The 19,533-nt window shown below is 33.2% G+C and overlaps 1 protein-coding gene across 1 annotated transcript in view; it reads right to left on the reverse strand.

Moving 5' to 3' along the window:
* Nucleotides 1–19,533, reverse strand: part of LOC130246997 (electrogenic aspartate/glutamate antiporter SLC25A13, mitochondrial) — a 97,075-nt gene that overhangs the window by 54,901 nt on the left and 22,641 nt on the right. The window contains exons 5-7 of the mRNA XM_056480175.1: nucleotides 14,876–15,015; nucleotides 9,130–9,276; nucleotides 5,150–5,288 (exon numbers count right to left, since the gene is read on the reverse strand). Of these exons, the coding sequence (XP_056336150.1) occupies nucleotides 5,150–5,288; nucleotides 9,130–9,276; nucleotides 14,876–15,015 (426 nt within the window). The remainder of the gene's footprint in view (nucleotides 1–5,149; nucleotides 5,289–9,129; nucleotides 9,277–14,875; nucleotides 15,016–19,533) is intronic.

The following is a 19,533-nucleotide window of genomic DNA, read 5'->3' on the forward strand; positions in this document are numbered from 1 at the left end:
CATTTAACTACACGTATACAACATATCATAGGTTTATCTCCACATCCTTATTGTAAGTTATGTGAACCACAGCATCCAGATACCTTTTTACATATGAAGTGGGAATGTCCGGAGGTGCAAAAACTTATTGGTTTCTGTGCTGGACATTTTATTTAAAGTTACAAAAATTTGTTTCCCGAATGATCCTGTATTGTTATTACTGAAAGAAATCAATTTCCCTTAAATGTAAGGTCCGTAAATTTTGGCTAGCTGCTTCAACTGCTACAAAGAAAATGTTGGTACAGAGGTGGAAACCCCCTCATGATCTCTCTGTTAAGCACTGGTTGTATTCAGTATTGGAAATACTGTACCTAGAATTGTCATCAGCATGGATCAACCAAGCTAAACTGGACATTTTGACTGTATAGAAAATCTATGTATGTGACATCAAAGAAATCTTAGACACTTAACACTTATTGACCTTATTCTTCAATGCGGAAGTGCACGCGTTTTTGCGATTGTTTTAGAACTTCCGATTCAGCTGCCTATGGGAGAAATGACTAGGAATAATAAACAGCAGAAAACGGTCAAACTACTTACTGTACAAACAAGTGTTTACATGACAATACAGACAAAGTAGAATAATATAATAAGAAAATATCAGTTTGCAACACCAAGCAGCAAAATGAGCTGTTTTTAACGTCTAAAAATGAATGGAAGTGAATGAGACCGGAAGTTTCGAGCCAAAATTATTCAAATGGCTGCGGCCACTCGTACGCGGAGAATAAGGTGAATAGGATAATATGGAAGTCAAATTTAATGTAATTTATTTACCTGCTTGGTCTAAACTACAGTTATTCTGTGTTTCCTGATGTGCATATAACAGGGTGGGGGATGGGGGATATGTACAGGGTAATAGCTGTTAAAAATATTTTTCTATCTGATTGTAAAAATTGTATATGTTCATTTTGGAAATAAAAACTGAATTACAAAAAAAAATAAGATTTTATTTTTTACAGAGAGGAATTAAATCACAATTATTTTCAGAATATTTTTTAATTAGTTTGTTATATTTTAAAATCAACTAACAACACTAGTAGTTATATATCAATCCCCTTTTTACTGTTTGGGATAATTATGATTAATCAATTCTTTTTTTCTTTTCTTTTTTTAAAAATCAAGTCAACAGCACCAGTTTTTCTACATATACAAACTCTTTATTCTTTCCATTTATTTTTTAAGTCATATGAGATGTTTTAAGTCAGGTTAACGTATAATGCCAGTTAAAATATGACAAGGCTGAAATTCAAAAATTCAAATTTCAAAAATTCAAAATTCAAGTGGTGAAATTGAATAAGTTAATTCCAAAATACATCAATGGAGATTTTTTTAAATAGTGATAAACAGCACTAGTTATACATCAATCACCTCTTTACAGTTTGGGTTTAACTATGATTAATTAATTTTTTTTTTTTTATCAACTGACAGCACCATATTTTCTACAAACTCTTTCTTCTTTCCCTATTTTCTCCAGGTGGCAAACGATGGTTGCTGCAATGACGAAACCGTAATTTGCTGAAAACATACGGAACCAATCAGCTGAGGGTCAACAGGAGAAGTAGACATGGAAATCGGCACGCACAGGTCCCGGCGGACACCCGTGTGGGAACAGCAGTGCTGAATTTTGGGTTCTCCACCCCTGGCTCTGGTCTCCACAGGCCTGATAGCATCACCGGCTGGGTGTGTTCAGCCTGAGAGTGTGTCCAAAATGCAGAGCTCCACTGCAGCCAGACTATGAGCGCTGTTTCACAGGTCAGCAAATGGTCAGGGAGATGCAGGTTTTTTTAAGGTTTTGGAGGGCTTTGTTGCAACAGCTTCAGCTCTTGGTGGGCTATTGACAGTTTTTCAAAATTACTGTCCTTCAATGAGCTAAACATGACTAATTAGTAATATTAATGCTGGAATAAACAGATTTTCTATTAAAAAGAAATTCTTATTTGCAGCTGAAGGTATAATTATTCGCCCCCCTGTGAATTTTGTATTCTTTTTCAAATATTTCCCAAGTGATCTTTAATGGAGCAATTAAATTTTCACAGTAATTCCTATAATGTTTTTTCCTTTAGAGAATTTCTTATTTATTTTATTTTGGCAAGAATGAAAGCAGTTAAAAAACAATTTTAAGGTCAATATTATTAGCCCCCTTAGGATTTTCCTCCAGTGTTGCCAGATTGGGCGGTTTCGAATTTCGAATGTGACTTTTTTTTAACAAAACATAACTGTGCGCTCCTACTCCATTCAATTAGTAGTGACCAGTGCATAGCGCAAACTACGTTAGCCCACCCGCAAGCAGATGAAGGAAAGTTGTATCAAAATCAGACTTCCCGGACAAATCTGACTCCCATTCGCGTGCACGTGCATCACACAGCACCTGCAGTTAAAGTCACAGTGGTTTATCATAAAACTTTTAGCGATTATTTTTCCCGCAATTGACGGCAAGAACGAACACAGGAGCTTAGTCTGATTAACAAGCAGCACCTCAATGTGTTCAAAACAATGTAAAACATCAAATGGGACAAATTTATGCATTTACATGATTATGCATCAACCTGAATCCATACTAGGAATGCATGGAGCTGCTGTGGAAGCTGAAACTCATGTCCTGCTTCTGTTGCCAAATGAATTATTTTTAGACTCACCAGATTTACTAGATACACATTGGAGCACACTAGCTAATTGATATCCTTAAAACTAATAATCTGAAATCTAAAATACTTTATTTTTATTTCACAGGATATATAATGCAAAGAATTTACAAAGTATTTAAATATCATCTTCGAAACAAATACACCTACAATATTGAGCTGAATAGGTAGTGTAATCTACAGAACAATAAGTGCAGTGCTGTGATGTGATCCAGTTATGTTCTAATTTTATTATTGTGGTTGTGTGACTGTTGGTGTTGGTTGCTGTATGGTCAAAAAAGTCAATTAAATTAACTATGCTAATTTCTGATTTAAATTAATTAAAATAAAAAATATATAAATCTAATATTTTGGGCATTTTTTTGAGCCTTTAGGACATCTTTTGGGCTGGAAACCGTCAGCTATATCTGGCAACAGATATATTTCCTCCCCTGATTAGCTACAGAACAAACTTCTGTTGTTTAACAACTTACCTAATTAACTTAGCTTAGTTTAACCTTGTTAAGCCTTTAAATTATACTGTAAGCTGAATACTATTATCTTAAACAATATGAAGTAAAATATAATACTAAATGAATTAGTTGTTATAAATTAGTTATTATTATTATAAAATCTAAATATTTTAAAGAATTAAAAAATTTCACTGGAAGGCTAATAATTTTGTCTTCAATTGTATTCATTTGTTTAGATATATTTTTAAAAAGGTTTAAGATATATGCGAAATCAGAAAATAATATTCCAAAGTAAAGTTAAAAGCAACTTAATTCAGATTATAGAAACTATTTAAATATAAAGATCATACTAGTTCATGACTTAGGGTTAATTTAATCTTCAAATGTATTAACTTCTGTGTATTAATCTGAATTGTTAGTTTTTATTTTATTAAATTGCTTTATGACTCCTTATTAATAATATATCTAATACTTATATAATAATAATAATAATAATAATAATAATAATAATAATAATAATAATTAGTAACCAAAATTACAAATGACAAAAAAATCTTTTTTTTTCTGGTTGAAATGTCTGATTGAGGGCGTCACACGGTGGCGCAGTGGGTAGCACGATCGCATCACAGCAAGAAGGTCGCTGGTTCTAGCCCCGGCTGGGTCAGTTGGCATTTCTGTGTGGAGTTTGCATGTTCTCTTTGCATGTTTCCTCAGGTTGCTCCAGTTTCCCTCACAGTCCAAAGACATGCGGTGCAGGTAAATTGAATAAGCTAAATTGACCGAAGTGTAGTGGGTGTTTCCCGGTGTTGGGTTGCAACTGGAAGGGCATCCGCTGCATAAAACATATGCTGGATAAATTGGCGGTTCATTCCGTTTTAATTTTTTTTTTATATATTATATTTTTATTTTCTTAAAGCAACACAGAGCGATACAAAAGCTACAACGATTATAAAGAGAAAACAGAAAAAACAACGAAAAAAAAAAAAAAAAGACAGAAGACTTTAAAACCAAAGAAGATTTTAAAACCATTATTACATCAGTTCCTCCAATATTATATATGGGTCAACAACTTTAAACATATATATCTAAGCCAGTGGGCGCAGGCAATATGGTGATCTTGCAGACGATAATAGGGTTATACCTTTAAACTGTTATCCTGGGAATTTGACAAATAATTAAAAAAGGGTTTCCAGGTGGCTTCGAAGCCGGCAATGTTATCAGAAAGATTGTGTCTTAGTCTCTCTAAATGTAAAATAGTATAGAATTCTGAAAGCCAGCATTTAAAAAGTGGTTTTGATGCCTTTTTACATAAAAAAATAATATCTTTTTTAGCTAACACCATTCCATATTGAACAGCTTTTTTAATTTGATGACTGAACCCACAAAGTGAGTCAGACCAACCAAAAACAGCGATTGCTGGATCAGGAGCGAGGACACAAGAATAAGCCTCAGAGTAGAAGTTGAAAATTTCGCTCCAAAACTCAAAAAGTTTTGGGCATGACAAAAAAGATGTCCTAATATGCCAGAATTTTTCTTGAATTGTAACTTCCTAATGTAATAATATGTGTCTATATGATTTGTAGCTCCCCATGTTTTACTGTTTATAGTTGTTGCTGTTGTTAAAGGGAAGAAAATACTAAGCATATGCAAGATCTGTACGTCTCTTTCTGTGTGAGAGATTATGTATGTTACGTAAGTATTTGGAAACTCAAAAATAAAATATAAGAAAACAGAAATATCTTAAAAACTACCTAATATTACGTTTAAAAAGTGAAGAAAACAATTATAAAGTATGTAAGAAATGAACAAGAATGATGTAGTTTTAAAACTTCTAAAAAGTCAAAAGAATTTGAGCAATGTTTTTTTTCATTATTATAATTATATTCATCTTAGAAGTAAATTATCCATGTAAAACTCACCAGCAAAAATGCATTATGGGTATTTTTGTGTTTTTGGGGCAAATCCAGGAGGAAGGATGAAGTCAAAACAAAACAGGAAAAAAAAAAAAACACTAACCTTTAGTAACTTCCACATCTCTGCGGTTGCCTGCCAGGGTGGTGTAGATCTTCCTAATGAGCTCCATGTTGTTCAGCAAAGAGTTGAAGCCATTAAAGTAGGAAAAGCTGACCTGATGCGCCGTACTGCCACCGGCCGCCTGCAAATTCACACACACACACACAAACACACATAGAGATTTGCACTAAGACATCCTTTTATGAGGGACAGAGGTGATAAATAGCTGAGAATTCGACTGAGTGCCAAACATGAATGGAGCTCCAGCGCGGCGACATCTTTAGCACTTCCACCCCACGGAGTGCTAAATAAATACATGTGTTTCGCAGAGACGCACACTACTAATTTCAGCTCCAGGGCCATTTTTAATTAAGCTGTTTTATGAGAAGAGGGACATATAAAGTGGAAAACTAACATGAGGTAAATCTTTAAATAGCATCTGACAGAATGTTTGCCGCTCAGGAAAAAAATGCAAGAAACAAAACAAAAACTAGCCTGTGTGACCTATTCAAAATGAACATTTTGACTAATTTTTTCAGCCTCAAGTGGTTTAAAACCATGATGAGTTGAACACAAATGAAGATATTTAATAAACCTGTAATAAACCTGTAACCATTGACTTTCACAGTAGGAAAAACAAATACTATGAAAGTCAATGGTTACAGGTTTATTACAGAGCATTCTTCAAAACTATGATAAGTTGAACACAAATTAAGATATTTTGAAGAATGCTCTGTAATAAACCTGTACCCATTGAATTTGATATTAGGAAAAGCAAATACTATGAAAGTCAATGGTTACAGGTTTATTACAGAGCATTCTTCAAAATATCTTAAATTGTGTTCGACTCATCATAGTTTTGAAGAATTCTCTGTAATAAACCTGTAACCATTGACTTTCACAGTAGGTTATTATTATTACATATTTATTGCCACATCAGCAACTTATGGCTATTTCGTGGCCAAATGTATATACATTAAACTATTACATGATAAAAACAAATTCGTATTATATAAAAAAAATAAATAAATAAATTACTTAGACAAATATATAAAATATAAATAGATAAAATTTACAAAAAATTTATTCAAAGTTAAATATGGTTTTTCAGATCTATTTTTGATAAAAAATGTAAAACTCTTCCTGGAGGTACGTTTTTAAAAATGTCCATCAAAGTACTCTCCTTATAAAAATCCTGTCTAACGGAATTTAAACTTCTACATTCCAACAAAATATGTTTGATGGTGAGAGCAGTCTGGCAGATATTACATTTAGGTGATTCTTCGTTATTTAATAAATATGAATGTGTCAACCTAGAATGTCCAATTCGACATCTGGTATAGACCGTCTGATCATGCCTGGTTTCGAAATTATAATTTGCTAAATGTACTTTCACAGTAGGAAAAACAAATACTATGAAAGTCAATGGTTACAGGTTTATTACAGAGCATTCTTCAAAACTATGATGAGTTGAACACAAATTAAAATATTCAAAAAACTGTAACCATTGACTTTCACAGTAGGAAAAACAAATACTATGAAATTCAATAGTTACAGATTTATTACAGAGCATTCTTCAAAATATCTTAATTTGTGTTCAACTTATCATAGTTTTGAAGAATGCTCTGTAATAAACCTGTAACAAACCTGTAAGAATTGACTTTCACAGTAGTAAAAACAAATATAAGAAATACTAATAAAGTCAATGGTTACAGGTTTATTACAGGTTTATTACAGAGCATTCTTCAAAACTATGATAAGTTGAACACAAATTAAGATATTTTGAAGAATGCTCTGTAATAAACCTGTAACCATTGACTTTCATAGTATTTGTTTTTCCTACTGTGAAAGTCAATGGTTACAGGTTTATTACAGAGAATTCTTCAAAACTATGAGGAGTCGAACACAATTTAAGATATTTTGAAGAATGCTCTGTAATAAACCTGTAACCATTGATTTTCATAGTATTGGCTTTTCCTAATATCAAATTCAATGGTTACAGGTTTATTACAGAGCATTCTTCAAAATATCTTAATTTGTGTTCAACTCATCATAGTTTTGAAGAATGCTCTGTAATAAACCTGTAACCATTGACTTTCACAGTAGGAGAAACAAATACTATGAAAGTCAATGGTTACAGGTTTATTACAGAACATTCTTCAAAATATCTTAATTTGTGTTCAACTCATTCTACTTTTGAAGAATGCTCTGTAATAAACCTGTAAGAATTGACTTTCACAGTAGGAAAAACAAATACTATGAAAGCCAATGGTTACAGATTTATTACAGAGCATTCTTCAAAACTATGATAAATTGAACACAAATTAAGATATTTTGAAGAATGCTCTGTAATAAACCTGTAACCATTGAATTTGACATGAGAAAAAATAAATACTATGAAAGTCAATGGTTACAGGTGTATTACAGAGCATTTTTCAAAACTATGATGAGTTGAACACAAATTAAGATAATTTGAAGAATGCTCTGTAATAAACCTGTAACCATTGAATTTTACATTAGAAAAAACAAATACTATGAAAGTCAATGGTTACAGGTTTATTACAGAGCATTCTTCAAAATCTCTTGATTTGTGTTCAACTCATCATAGTTTTGAAGAATGCTCTGTAATAAACCTGTAACCACTGACTTTGACAGTTGGAAAAACAAATACTATGAAAGTCAATGGTTACAGGTTTATTAAAGAGCATTCTTCAAAATATCTTAATTTGTGTTCAACTCATCATAGTTTTGAAGAATGCTCTGTAATAAACCTGTAAGAATTGACTTTCACAGAAGGAAAAACAAATACTAAGAAAGTCAATGGTTACAGGTTTTTTTCAAATGATCTTCAGTTATGTTCAACAGAAGAAAGATAGTCAAACATGTTTGAAACAAGTAAACAATGACAAAATTTTATTTTTGGGTGAACTAACCCCTGAAGGATTTGAACTTTTCAACATTTTTCAAATACATTCAGTGCAGTAAGTCAGAAAGAGCAAACACAGTCATTTTCAAGCCTGATAAATTATAGATCATCTCACACTAGATGGCGCTGTGTGCTTTGCAGAAATGATGTTTCTACCTGAAGAGACCACAAAAAAAAAAAAAATCCGACCAGCTCTGAAGTTTCCTTAACCAACACGTCATTTGTAAAAACCCTGCATAAACCCGGCCGCAAAAAAGTATAAACCTTTATGTAGATAGGATAAAGTGTTTATACCTCCAGTCCTGTTTTGCAAGGCATCTAAATTAGAGGATTGAGTGTATAGACTGGCGCATCGTCTTTAATTTATTTCTAATGGTTCCAAAACGGAGTGTTTACAAACATCTCCCAGAATCCCAAGGTTTATGAGGCACAAACTGTGGAGAAAATGAGAGAGTTTGCAAAAAAGCAGACCTCTCACGCACAAACACCTTGCAAACAAATATCTCCCAGTGGGGCTTATGCAGTTGAAGTCAGAATTATTAGCCCTCCTGTGAATTTTATTCTCTTTTAAATATTTCCCAAATTATGTTTAACAGAGCAAGGAAATTTTCACAGTAATTCCTATAATATTTTTTCTTCTGGAGAAGGTTTTATTTGTTTTATTTCAGCTAGAATAAAAGCAGTTCTTCATTTATTTAAAACCATTTTAAGGTCAATAATATCAGCCCTCTTAAGCAATATATTTTTATATTCGACTGTCTACAGAACAAACCATCATTATACAATTTAGACTTGCCTGATGAACCTAATTAACCTAGTTAAGCCTTTAAATGTCACTTGAAGCTGAATATTCTTAAAAATGTCTTGTAAAATCATGGCAAAGACAGAAGAAATCAGTTATTAGAAATCAGTTATTAAAACTATTATGATTAGAAATGTGTTGAAAAAATCTTTCCGTTATACAGAAATTGGCTAAAAAATATACAGGGAGGCTAATAATTCAACCTTATGTGAAATTAAAGTCTCATACAGTAAAAACCCTGACTGAAAAACTCACAGCGACTAGGCTTTCCTCCACAAACGGAGTGAGCATGTGGGGTCTGATGGTCACCATGATGTCCCTGAAGTCCAGGGCGGTGATGGTGCCTGATTTGGCCCTGTCCCGCTGCACAAAAGCCTGTCTGGCGTGTTCGAGCTGCATCTCCTGCAACACAGTGAACGATGGTCAGTGTTTGAGTGTTGCCATTGCTGGATTGGAGTGATTCGTACTGCCGAAAACAAACAGACACTTGATTTATTACATGCATGTGATTTTAGAACATAAACCAAGTGAGGTGCGTGCTGCACAGCTGGTTTTCATTATGTTGAAATGCATTGTTTTAAAAAAATAAACACAGCTTCAGATTGCTGAAAAAATGTCAATATGAAGATTATGATGGTGGTTCATTCTGCTGTAGCGACCCCTGATTAATAAAGCCGAAAAGAATACTGAGAATGAATGAATGAAGATTATGGTAACTCTTTACAATAAGATTAAAATTTATTGTTTTTAGCATTCATTAATGCATTTGTTAACACGAAATGCCAATGAAAAACATGTTTCTTTAGTTTAATTGCAACGTTTTTTATTGTTATTTTCATTGTTAACATGTTTCATGTTTTCATTTAACATGTTTTTATGTTGTGCATTGAAGAGTTTAAAAACATGTTTTATGAAAATAACAAACACTGGAGCTCTCAGAAATCATGCTTTTATGTTGAGTATTGAAGAGTTCAGCTGCGAAAAAAAAAAAGATTTCTGAACAATTCTAAAATTGATTATCTGTGTTTGCTCATTTCTAATCATTTGTTAATGTTAAGTTCATTAAAACTCTTCATTTTAGTTTTTGTGCATTATCTAATGATCTCCAATACATCTTTTGATTTTTAAATTCTACAAATGTAAAAATTAGCATTACCATTAATGTATGCTGTAAAAGGGTTGTTCGTTGTTAGTTCGTGTTACCAAATTAAACTTTACTGTAAAGTGTTACCATGATTTTATAAGTTAACAATTAATAAACATACATCATAAATTAAATGAACCCTGTGCACATTGAAAAACATGACTTTTGCTGGTTGTTTAAACTACTTATTTAAAATAAGCTGAAACAACACAATTCTTGAGATTTTCTTAGGGACAACTTAATTGTTTTATGTTCTACTTAATTTAGTAAAAAAACGATTAAGTTAACTTCAACGATTTGTGTTGGGACAACATGAAGAAATTGTGTGGAACCCAGAATGTTTTACAGTGCATTCATTGTAAAAAATGCTGGGTTTCACTCAATTCATTCATGTTGTCCCAACACAAATCGATTAAATTAACTTAAAAATTTAAGTAGATTGAAAATGAAAATTAAGTTGTGCCAAAAATCTCAAGAATTGTGTTGTTTCAGCTCATTTTAAATAAGTAGTTTAAACAAGCAACAAAATCATTTTTGAGTGTTGATCTAAATCAAAATGCGTCAAACTGTTTAGTCTACAATAAATAATATATATTTTTATTTACAAATTATTTGCATTATTAGTGCAAGAGCTAATAGTTGCTTTCATGGATCAAAAATACATTTCATTATGTTTAAAATAATCTTATTTATGTATTTATTAAAGCAAAAATTCAATTCAATTTCAATTCATCTTTATTTCTGTAGCGCTTTTACAATGTAGATTGTGTCAAAGCAGCTTAACATAAAGTATTAGTTCATGACATTTCCCTGATATTTTCATAAAATTTTAAAATTCTACAAATGTAAAAATTTGCCTTAACATTAATGTCTGCTGTAAAAGGGTTGTTCATTGTTAGTTCGTGTTACCAAATTAAACTTTATTGTAAAGTGTTACCATGATTTTATAATTTAACAATTAATAAACATACATCATAAATTAAATGAACCCTGTGCACACTGAAAAACATGACTTTTGCTGGTTGTTTGAACTACTTATTTAAAATAAGCTGAAACAACACAATTCTTGAGATTTTCTTAGGGACAACTTAATTGTTTTATGTTCTACTTAATTTAGTAAAAAAACTATTAAGTTAACTTCATCGATTTGTGTTGGGACAACATGAAGAAATTGTGTGGAACCCAGAATGTTTTACAGTGCATTCATTGTAAAAAATGCTGGGTGTAACTCAATTCACTCATGTTGTCCCAACACAAATCGATTGAGTTAACTTAAAATTTAAGTAGATTGAAAATGAAACAATTAAGTTGTGCCAAAAATCTCAAGAATTGTGTTGTTTCAGCTCATTTTAAATAAGTAGTTTCAACAAGCAACAAAATCATTTTTGAGTGTTGATCTAAATCAAAATGCGTCAAACTGTTTAGTCTAAAATATATAATATATATATATTTTTTTTTTACAAATTATTTGTATTATTAGTGCAAGAGCTAATAGTTGCTTTTATGGATCAAAAATACATTTCATTATGTTTAAAATAATCTTATTTATGTATTTATTAAAGCAAAAATTCAATTCCATTTCAATTCATCTTTATTTCTGTAGCGCTTTTACAATGTAGATTGTGTCAAAGCAGCTTAACATAAAGTATTAGTTCATGACATTTCCCTGATATTTTCATAAAATCTTATTAGGTAATCCTTTGTAATCCTTCTATATTATTAATAAACACAATAAAAAAAGTGGTTTTCATTGTTTGTCAATGCAACTTAATCCGCTACCTAATAAACCTTACTGTATTTATCTTACATCTTTGTTTATTTCAAATTTGCTTTAAGACATCTGACAGAAAGACGTTTAGTCAATTGTGCATTTGCAAAACAGTTGTGGTATCACATCAGGAGATGAGAATGACTTTAGTACACATCACAGGCTTTTAAAGAGAGTTGTTTTTCTCTCTCACATCTCCACATAATTGAACCACCAGTACAAAAAACTGGAAATATAGGTCTGTTGTGTGAACGGACGTGTCTTCTTATGGAAGCAAAAAAACACTATTAGTGAAAATGTCAAAGCTTTGAATGTCAGACTCCATGCTAACCTATTTCTGATATTATAGAAATGTCACTGTCCTCATAAAAATACAGCAACAATACAGTTGTCGGCAATTTCACTGTCATTAACCTATTTTTCACATTTGAATATTTATAAATCAAGTCAAAGCAGATGCTGGAAAAACAAGGAAAATCCTATTTAGTCTTGTGCATGCCTTTCGCCGACACACAAACTATGTTTTAAGCCAAACGGAAATGCCAGTAGCACAGTAAATAAATAAAAACAAGAGCCGAGGTAGAGGAAAATAATATCTGGCTGCAGTTGATCCAGCATTGTGTTGCTTCAGCCGCAAGCATGTGGAATTGCATAATAATTGTGGCTCTGAACCTTACAGTTTACAGTTAGTCTCTTAAAACCTTAAATTACTGCAACTGTGAGTGTTTGAAAAGCATGGTTTTTATTTAGGGAGGAGAAGAACAGAACCTCCGAAAAGCCAATATTGAAACCACCATGGCATTTATTGTGCCTTTAATTGTCTTTGGATTCAAATAAAAAACAGTTGATGAGCCACCTCTGCTTGGGTCAATTATTTCAGCTCGAGCGCTGCTGGCATTAAATAGCACATTTAAACCAGAATATCGGACGACTCTTAAAGATCTCATCATCGATGTTCAGGTTAGAGAAATTGCAGGATGCTGGATCTTTGGTTATGACAGTAATAGCATTTCTGACAACGCAGCCAGATTTCCGACATGTTGTATTGTAGGTGGTCATGCTGACGTGAAGTCAGTGTTGGAAAGCATCCACTCATAAAGGAAAGGAAAATAATTGTGTGGGTTTCAATGAGACTGTACATGTGAATCTGTAACTTGTTTGTCATATGTGAATCTGCTAGGTGATTTTTTTTACTAGAGGTGTCATGAACTACTCACAGTTTGGATCCACCCATCAGTCACACAACGTCATAAGATGTTAATATTAGGTTAGATTTAGGTTATGACGATTTTTGTGACCAAAATTCAATGTCTAACCAGCGTCTAAGGACTACGTTATTTTGACATCCAGTAATGACGTCAACTGACATTGATATTTGGTTGATTTTAGGTTGTGTTAGAAAGTGACCAAAATCCAACAACAAGTCAACATCTTAAACCAACGTCATATTGAAGTCAAATACTGACATTCATTCGTCAGGTATAGCAACCAATATCCAACATCTGATAGACATCATAGTGGTAACGTCCACACAACGTCAACCTGTAACATCATTAGATGTTGATATTTGGTTGATTTTAGGTTGGACATTAGACATTGACGTTGACCTGACAATGGGTTCTGACGTCAGCCCGATTTTCATTTGTAAATGTAACGTCCCCGCGACATTGGGGTACAATGTCAATCTGACATCAAGGTGATGTCCTATGCCTGCTGGTAAGCCTCACAGTATGGGTTTTAAGTTTCTGTTTTAGTTTAGTTTATTTGTTTACAGGGGCAATTCACATTAATAAACATTAATGTGCTGAAATATAATTGGCTAAACTGGCATTGGGCGGGTTAAAAGGACCAAAACAAAAACAGAGGTTGCGGATCACATTTTCAAAGCAGAATATCTGACTTTAGCATAGTTTTTCAGATAAACAAGATCTGCATCTTTTTTTAAATATCTGTAAACATATTATTTTTTATGCTTTAGAAGAGTTAAAATTACAAACAGCACCTTAAATTTAGATTATTAGCCCCTTAAGCATTTTTGTTTTCAATTGTCTACAGAACAAACCTCTTTCATACAATAATTTGCCTCATTATCCTAACTTCCCTAATTAACCTATTTAAACCTTTAAATGTCACTTTAAGCTGAATACTAGTATCTTGAAAAGTTTCTAGTAAAATATTATGTAATGTCATCAAATCAGTATTAGAAATTAGTTATTAAAATTATGTTTAAAACTTAAAACAGGGGCTTCAACCTGTATTTACACACACACAAATTTGCAGTAAGTCTAATTTCATGTGTGTAAAATCAGCTCTACCTCAAATTTTTACACCGCTGCATGACATTGTGTGACTGCTGAAGCAAATAATGCAATCTAACAGTTTACTTTCATGGATTTTCAAATTACTCTCATGGATTTTAAAATGACTCCGAACGACCATTTATTTTTTTTTAAGTTGCCAATTCAAAGAAAATGAAATAAATGAAACAGGAAATGTGTTTTTTCATCATTTTCGAGTTCCAAAAACAAAATGAATCCCGTCTTGGCCACAAACACAATATCTGCGTGTTTCTCGCCGTTTCCAAAAACCCATCTGGTCCAAGTTAAGTTTAATATAAAAAGCTCATTCAGATATAGCGAGCGTTGATGCAGACTTGGCATGGACGACCCCTCGCACCCGCTCTGCCCACTCTCAGGTCTAGACGCTATATTGGAAAATGTCTTGCACGCCACAAATACAAAAGGAATACTGCTATTCTTCTTTACCTGTTTTAGTGGGAATCGCTAGACTGCACTGGGGTTACGTCAGCTAATGAGAAACAAATGCTGGCGTCGGAATATAACTCCAGTGTTTCATTAATGACTAACTAGGTCAATATGCCTCATTGTGCTGCTGGAAACGCTGCCCAGAACTGTGTGTCAATCTAGACGAGACCGGGCACGGAATATAGCAAACAAGACATTACATCGATCTGCGCTCTGTGGCAGTGAAGGGAAGTGCGTGACGGGGACAGTATGAAAGCGAGCATGTTTTGGTGTACATGGGGGGCAAAGTGGATCAGAGAGAAATTAGACAGCAGTCAAACTCACCAGCAGAAACTGAGTGAACTCCCCGTAGTTCAGGTGCTTCTTCCTGTCGGCGCCGAAGTGAAGCTGAACAAATTCGGAGTTCCAGTTAAAGGGGATGTGCTGGTGAATTGTGGTCTGAGCGAAAACTTGTTTCACATCCTCTGAAATTAGAGATAAGCTGGTTTTAGAAATCGCATTGTTGGTGGATTGAGTTACAAAACATGCATTGTGCGATTTTAATGATGGTAACGGTCAAAATAAGGGTGAAGTTATTTAGAAACAAAGAGGTGTCAGATACACTGATTAGTTGACTTTACTTAAAATTAGGTGAGTAAACCCATTAGGTGTGTCCAAAATCGCATACTCATCATACTCATGCACTTTTCTACGCCATTTTGTAGTATAAATAGTGCAGGTAGTGCATTCACACTGAAATTCTAAAAAGAATAAGTGCACTTAAAATACCCAGATGATGCACTTATTTAACCGTTAAAATGAAGTGTAGAATGTTGCACTGCATCCGAAAACGCATACTTCCATGCTATATAGTATGCTAAAAATAGTATACCTCCGAGCAGTACGTCCAAATTCACAGAATTCGAAAAACTGTATGCGAGAAGTACCCGGATGACTTACTACTACTAGATTCTGAAGTGAGCATCCGATGGACGCTACACTATCCCATAATGCACCATGAAAGAATTTATGAATGGGAATAAAGCGACACAACTGACGCGGGTTGGTCAGGTGATGATGACAAATTGGCGGAAGTAGTACGAGTAGTTCCATTCCTATTACTCACATTCATTCTGTATAGAACATACTTTTCTAACGGACGAGTAGTACTAGTAGTATTTAAATTCACATAGTATTTAAATGCAGTAACTACAGAGTAGCAAGCGATTTCACACGCAGCCTTGGACATATCACGAACTCAACGACCACTGCTTTGCTCACGTAGCAGAAGGGGCGAAGCTTTCAGGCAGTGATGTTGAATTACTTTATTTATTTTGGATTGTGAAAGCAAAATTCTCCCTCGAGAGTGATTATATACCGCCTCCCGATGGTGAATGCGTTTATACTCATGGCAGGTATTATGTGGTAGTATAGTCATTTATTTCACTAATTTGGAAACCGACAAACATCATCTGGAAAACAGTTTGAATTTCTGCTTAGTAAAAAAAAACTTTAGTGTTCCATTTGGGATGACACTACATTCATATACTATACTGTTGAGTGTGTAAGTGCATAATTACTTAGTGCATAAATGTATAGTGTGCCATTTGGGACGCAGTTATTGTCTTTAAATTGAGTAAAGGAACTATACTGGGTGGCACAATGGCTCAGTAGTTAGCACTGTTGCCTCACAGCAAGAAGGTCGCTGGTTCGAGTCCCGGCTGGGCTAGCTGGAATTTCTGTGTGGAGTCCTCCGGGTTCTCCGGTTTCCCCCACAGTCCAAAGACATGCGGTATAGGTTAATTAAAAGTTGAAACAACACAATTTCTATGGGGTTTTTGGGACAACTTAATTGGTTTATGTTCAATCCCCTTAAATTTGTAAAAATGATTAGGTTAACTTACTCAATTTGTGTTGGGATAGCATGAAGGAATTGTGTGGAATCCAGCATTTTTAACAAGGTACATGTATAATTATAAAAATTAAGTTGTTGACTTAACAGTTCCAAGTTACAATGGGTTTACTCGCTTATTTAAGTAATGTAATTTGGGTGTTAAATTTACAAACATTTATTTTAAAAACATAGAAAGCATTTGAATTATAAGTAAAAAGTCTAGTTTAATGTTTTAAATAACGTTTGTAAAAAAAAAATACAATGTCAAAAAATAGGAATTAATGCTCCAGATATTTTTATAAAACTAGAATATATCCCTAAAATTAAACATACTAATTTTGACCTTTACTTATTAAATATATATAAAATAATAAGTGATTATATTATATCCTGCTATATTTCAAATAATTAAAAACTTCTTGTTGATTAATGGATTTCATTTAATTATTTAAAGCACAACTTTGTAATTATTTTATTATTTTATATAAAAACTTGTAATTGATTCTTGCACAAAATGCGCCTTACAAACATTTCATTACCAACATTTTCATTCATTCAATTCCTTTTAGCTTAGTCCCTTTATTAATCATGGGTCGCCACAGTAGAATGACCCACCAACTTATCCAGCACGTTTTACGCAGCGGATGCCCTTCCAGCCGCAACCCAACACTGGGAAACACCCACACACTCTTGCATTCACACACACACACTACGGACAATTTAGCTTATTCAATTCACCTATACCGCATGTCTTTGGACTGTGGCGGAAACCGGAGCACCCGGACGAAACCCACATGAACTCTGGGAGAACATGCAAACTCCACACAGACGTACCAACTGACCCAGTCGGTGCTGGAACCAGAGACCTTCTTGCTGTGAGGTGATCGTGCTACCCACTGCGCCAACGTGACACCCTATCAACATTTTATCACATCGAATTACATTTTAGATGATGTTTTGATGCGTTCATTCATTGTTTGATGCTTCAGAACGCTTTTTATAACATTAAACTAATATTTAGCAAATAAGGAACATTTAACATTGTAAGTCACAAAGCCAATATTAAACATATTTAACATTTTGTATTCAAAAGTGCTTGTGTTAAAACAAACTTGTACCATTCATCAAAACAAAAGCATTCATGTTCAAGTAACAGTTCCATATATTATACAGAGGATATTTGAAACACATTTTGTACAACCCAAAACAGAAGTGGTAAAAATATACACATTAAAAATGACATTAAAGTTAGTTTTCAATGCATTGCAGAGGACCATTCCTAACTGAGTGTAACAGCTCGACAGGTTTTCCCATTTATTACAAATTATTATACTTTTTATACTGCATTACAACAGAGTTCCACTGTGGAGTTACTCCAGACCTTCGTTTTATCAGTGTTTATGAAGCTGTCAACACGTCTCTTGTCCTTCTCTCTTTATATCACTTTGGAGTCGCATGGCAGCCTGCAAGTTTATTACCTCTAATTCACATAATTGAAGTTGAAGGAGGTAGAAAATGAAAAAAAAAACTAGTCACTCATTAATTAAGACCTAAATTTTCCAAACCCTTAAAAAATAACCCTTCATAATGTGACTTGCAATGACAGGGTTTATTAAATGGTGAAAAAAAGACTGTTTAATGTAACAGCGAGAGACCTTTAACGCTTTTAATGACATTAAGAGGGTTATAAACGGGAGTCTCCTGCTCGCTTTAACACAGAGCGGCATTTCATTTTCCTGCTCTCTGTAGTGCATCACAATAAAGTGACTCTGACATGACCATAATCTTAGTCAGAAGTTATTTGCTATTTATGTTGACGTAATTGCAGCGGCTGAAAAACAGGTGTATGAGACAAATACTGCCTATACGTTCTCATTACAGCTCAAGACAGACATAAAAACTGACGACATGCGCAACAGGAGACCTTTGAACGGCAAAGAAACATCCCAGCTAAATAAACAGAGTCATTTGAATATGAAACATGCATATGTGCGTGCGTTTATCTGATCTTATTCCCTATTGACTGAAACAGGTTGATGAAAGTCTCATTCTCTCCGCCTAGGCACTTTGGGTAGTGCATGTGAAATGAGCTGATCTGACATGTCTCACCTACAAAAGGCAAATTAGACTATTTAAGTCAATTAGGGAAATTTAACGCATGAAAAACACACATTCATTCTTCTTGTGCCAAGTTCTTTCGCAACTGCAAAAGCAAGTTACTCATATTATTGCTGCATTACTATCCTTTGTGCTATCTTGTCTGGAACCAAATAACAGCAATGAATGTATGGAGTAAGATGATACTGATGTCCACTATGTGCTGTTAAAGATCCTGACAGTGCCTGATAAAGAGTTTTACATTTGCTGATCCTGTAGTACTTCACAAAGAGACAGGAGTCGGTCTGTCTGAACAAGCAATCAGATTACACTTCTTAACATTAGTGACTTGTTTTCAAGACAGTGAACATTAGGGGATTTAGAGTTATACTATAAAACTTCCTTTATATTGCTAATAAAATCAGTCAGAATATAAAAATTCATGTTTAATGAATATTATAAAAGTATAAATACCTTTTTCATGATAGTATATTACTATATATACACTATCGGTCAAAAGTTTGGGGCCAGTGCGATTTTTAAGTGTTTTAAAATAAGCTTCTCCTGCTCACCAAGGCTGCCTTTATTTAATCAAAAATACAGTAAAAATTGTAAAATTGTGAAATGTTATTGCACTATAAAATAACTGTTCAAAAGTAGTTTATAATTTTATTTTATTTAATCATGTATTCCAGTGATTTTAATGATGAATTTTCAGCTTAATTACTCTAGTACACTCAGAGTCACATGATCATTCAGAAATCACGTTAATATTAAATATTATTGTTGTTATTATTATTATTGCTATTATTATTATTATTATTATTATTAATGGTAATAGTAATAAAAGCAACAATGACTGGAGTAATAATTTTATTTGAAACTACAAACAATTAGTAATAAAATTTTTTTTAATAAATTAGTATTTAACTATTTAATAATCTTTTATTTATATGTAAAAAATGTCCCCTTGATGAACAGAATAATTTTAAGTAAATTATTCAATAAAATT

The sequence above is a fragment of the Danio aesculapii genome, chromosome 19, assembly GCF_903798145.1.
Source record: "Danio aesculapii chromosome 19, fDanAes4.1, whole genome shotgun sequence".
In the NCBI taxonomy this organism is placed as follows: Eukaryota; Metazoa; Chordata; class Actinopteri; order Cypriniformes; family Danionidae; genus Danio; species Danio aesculapii.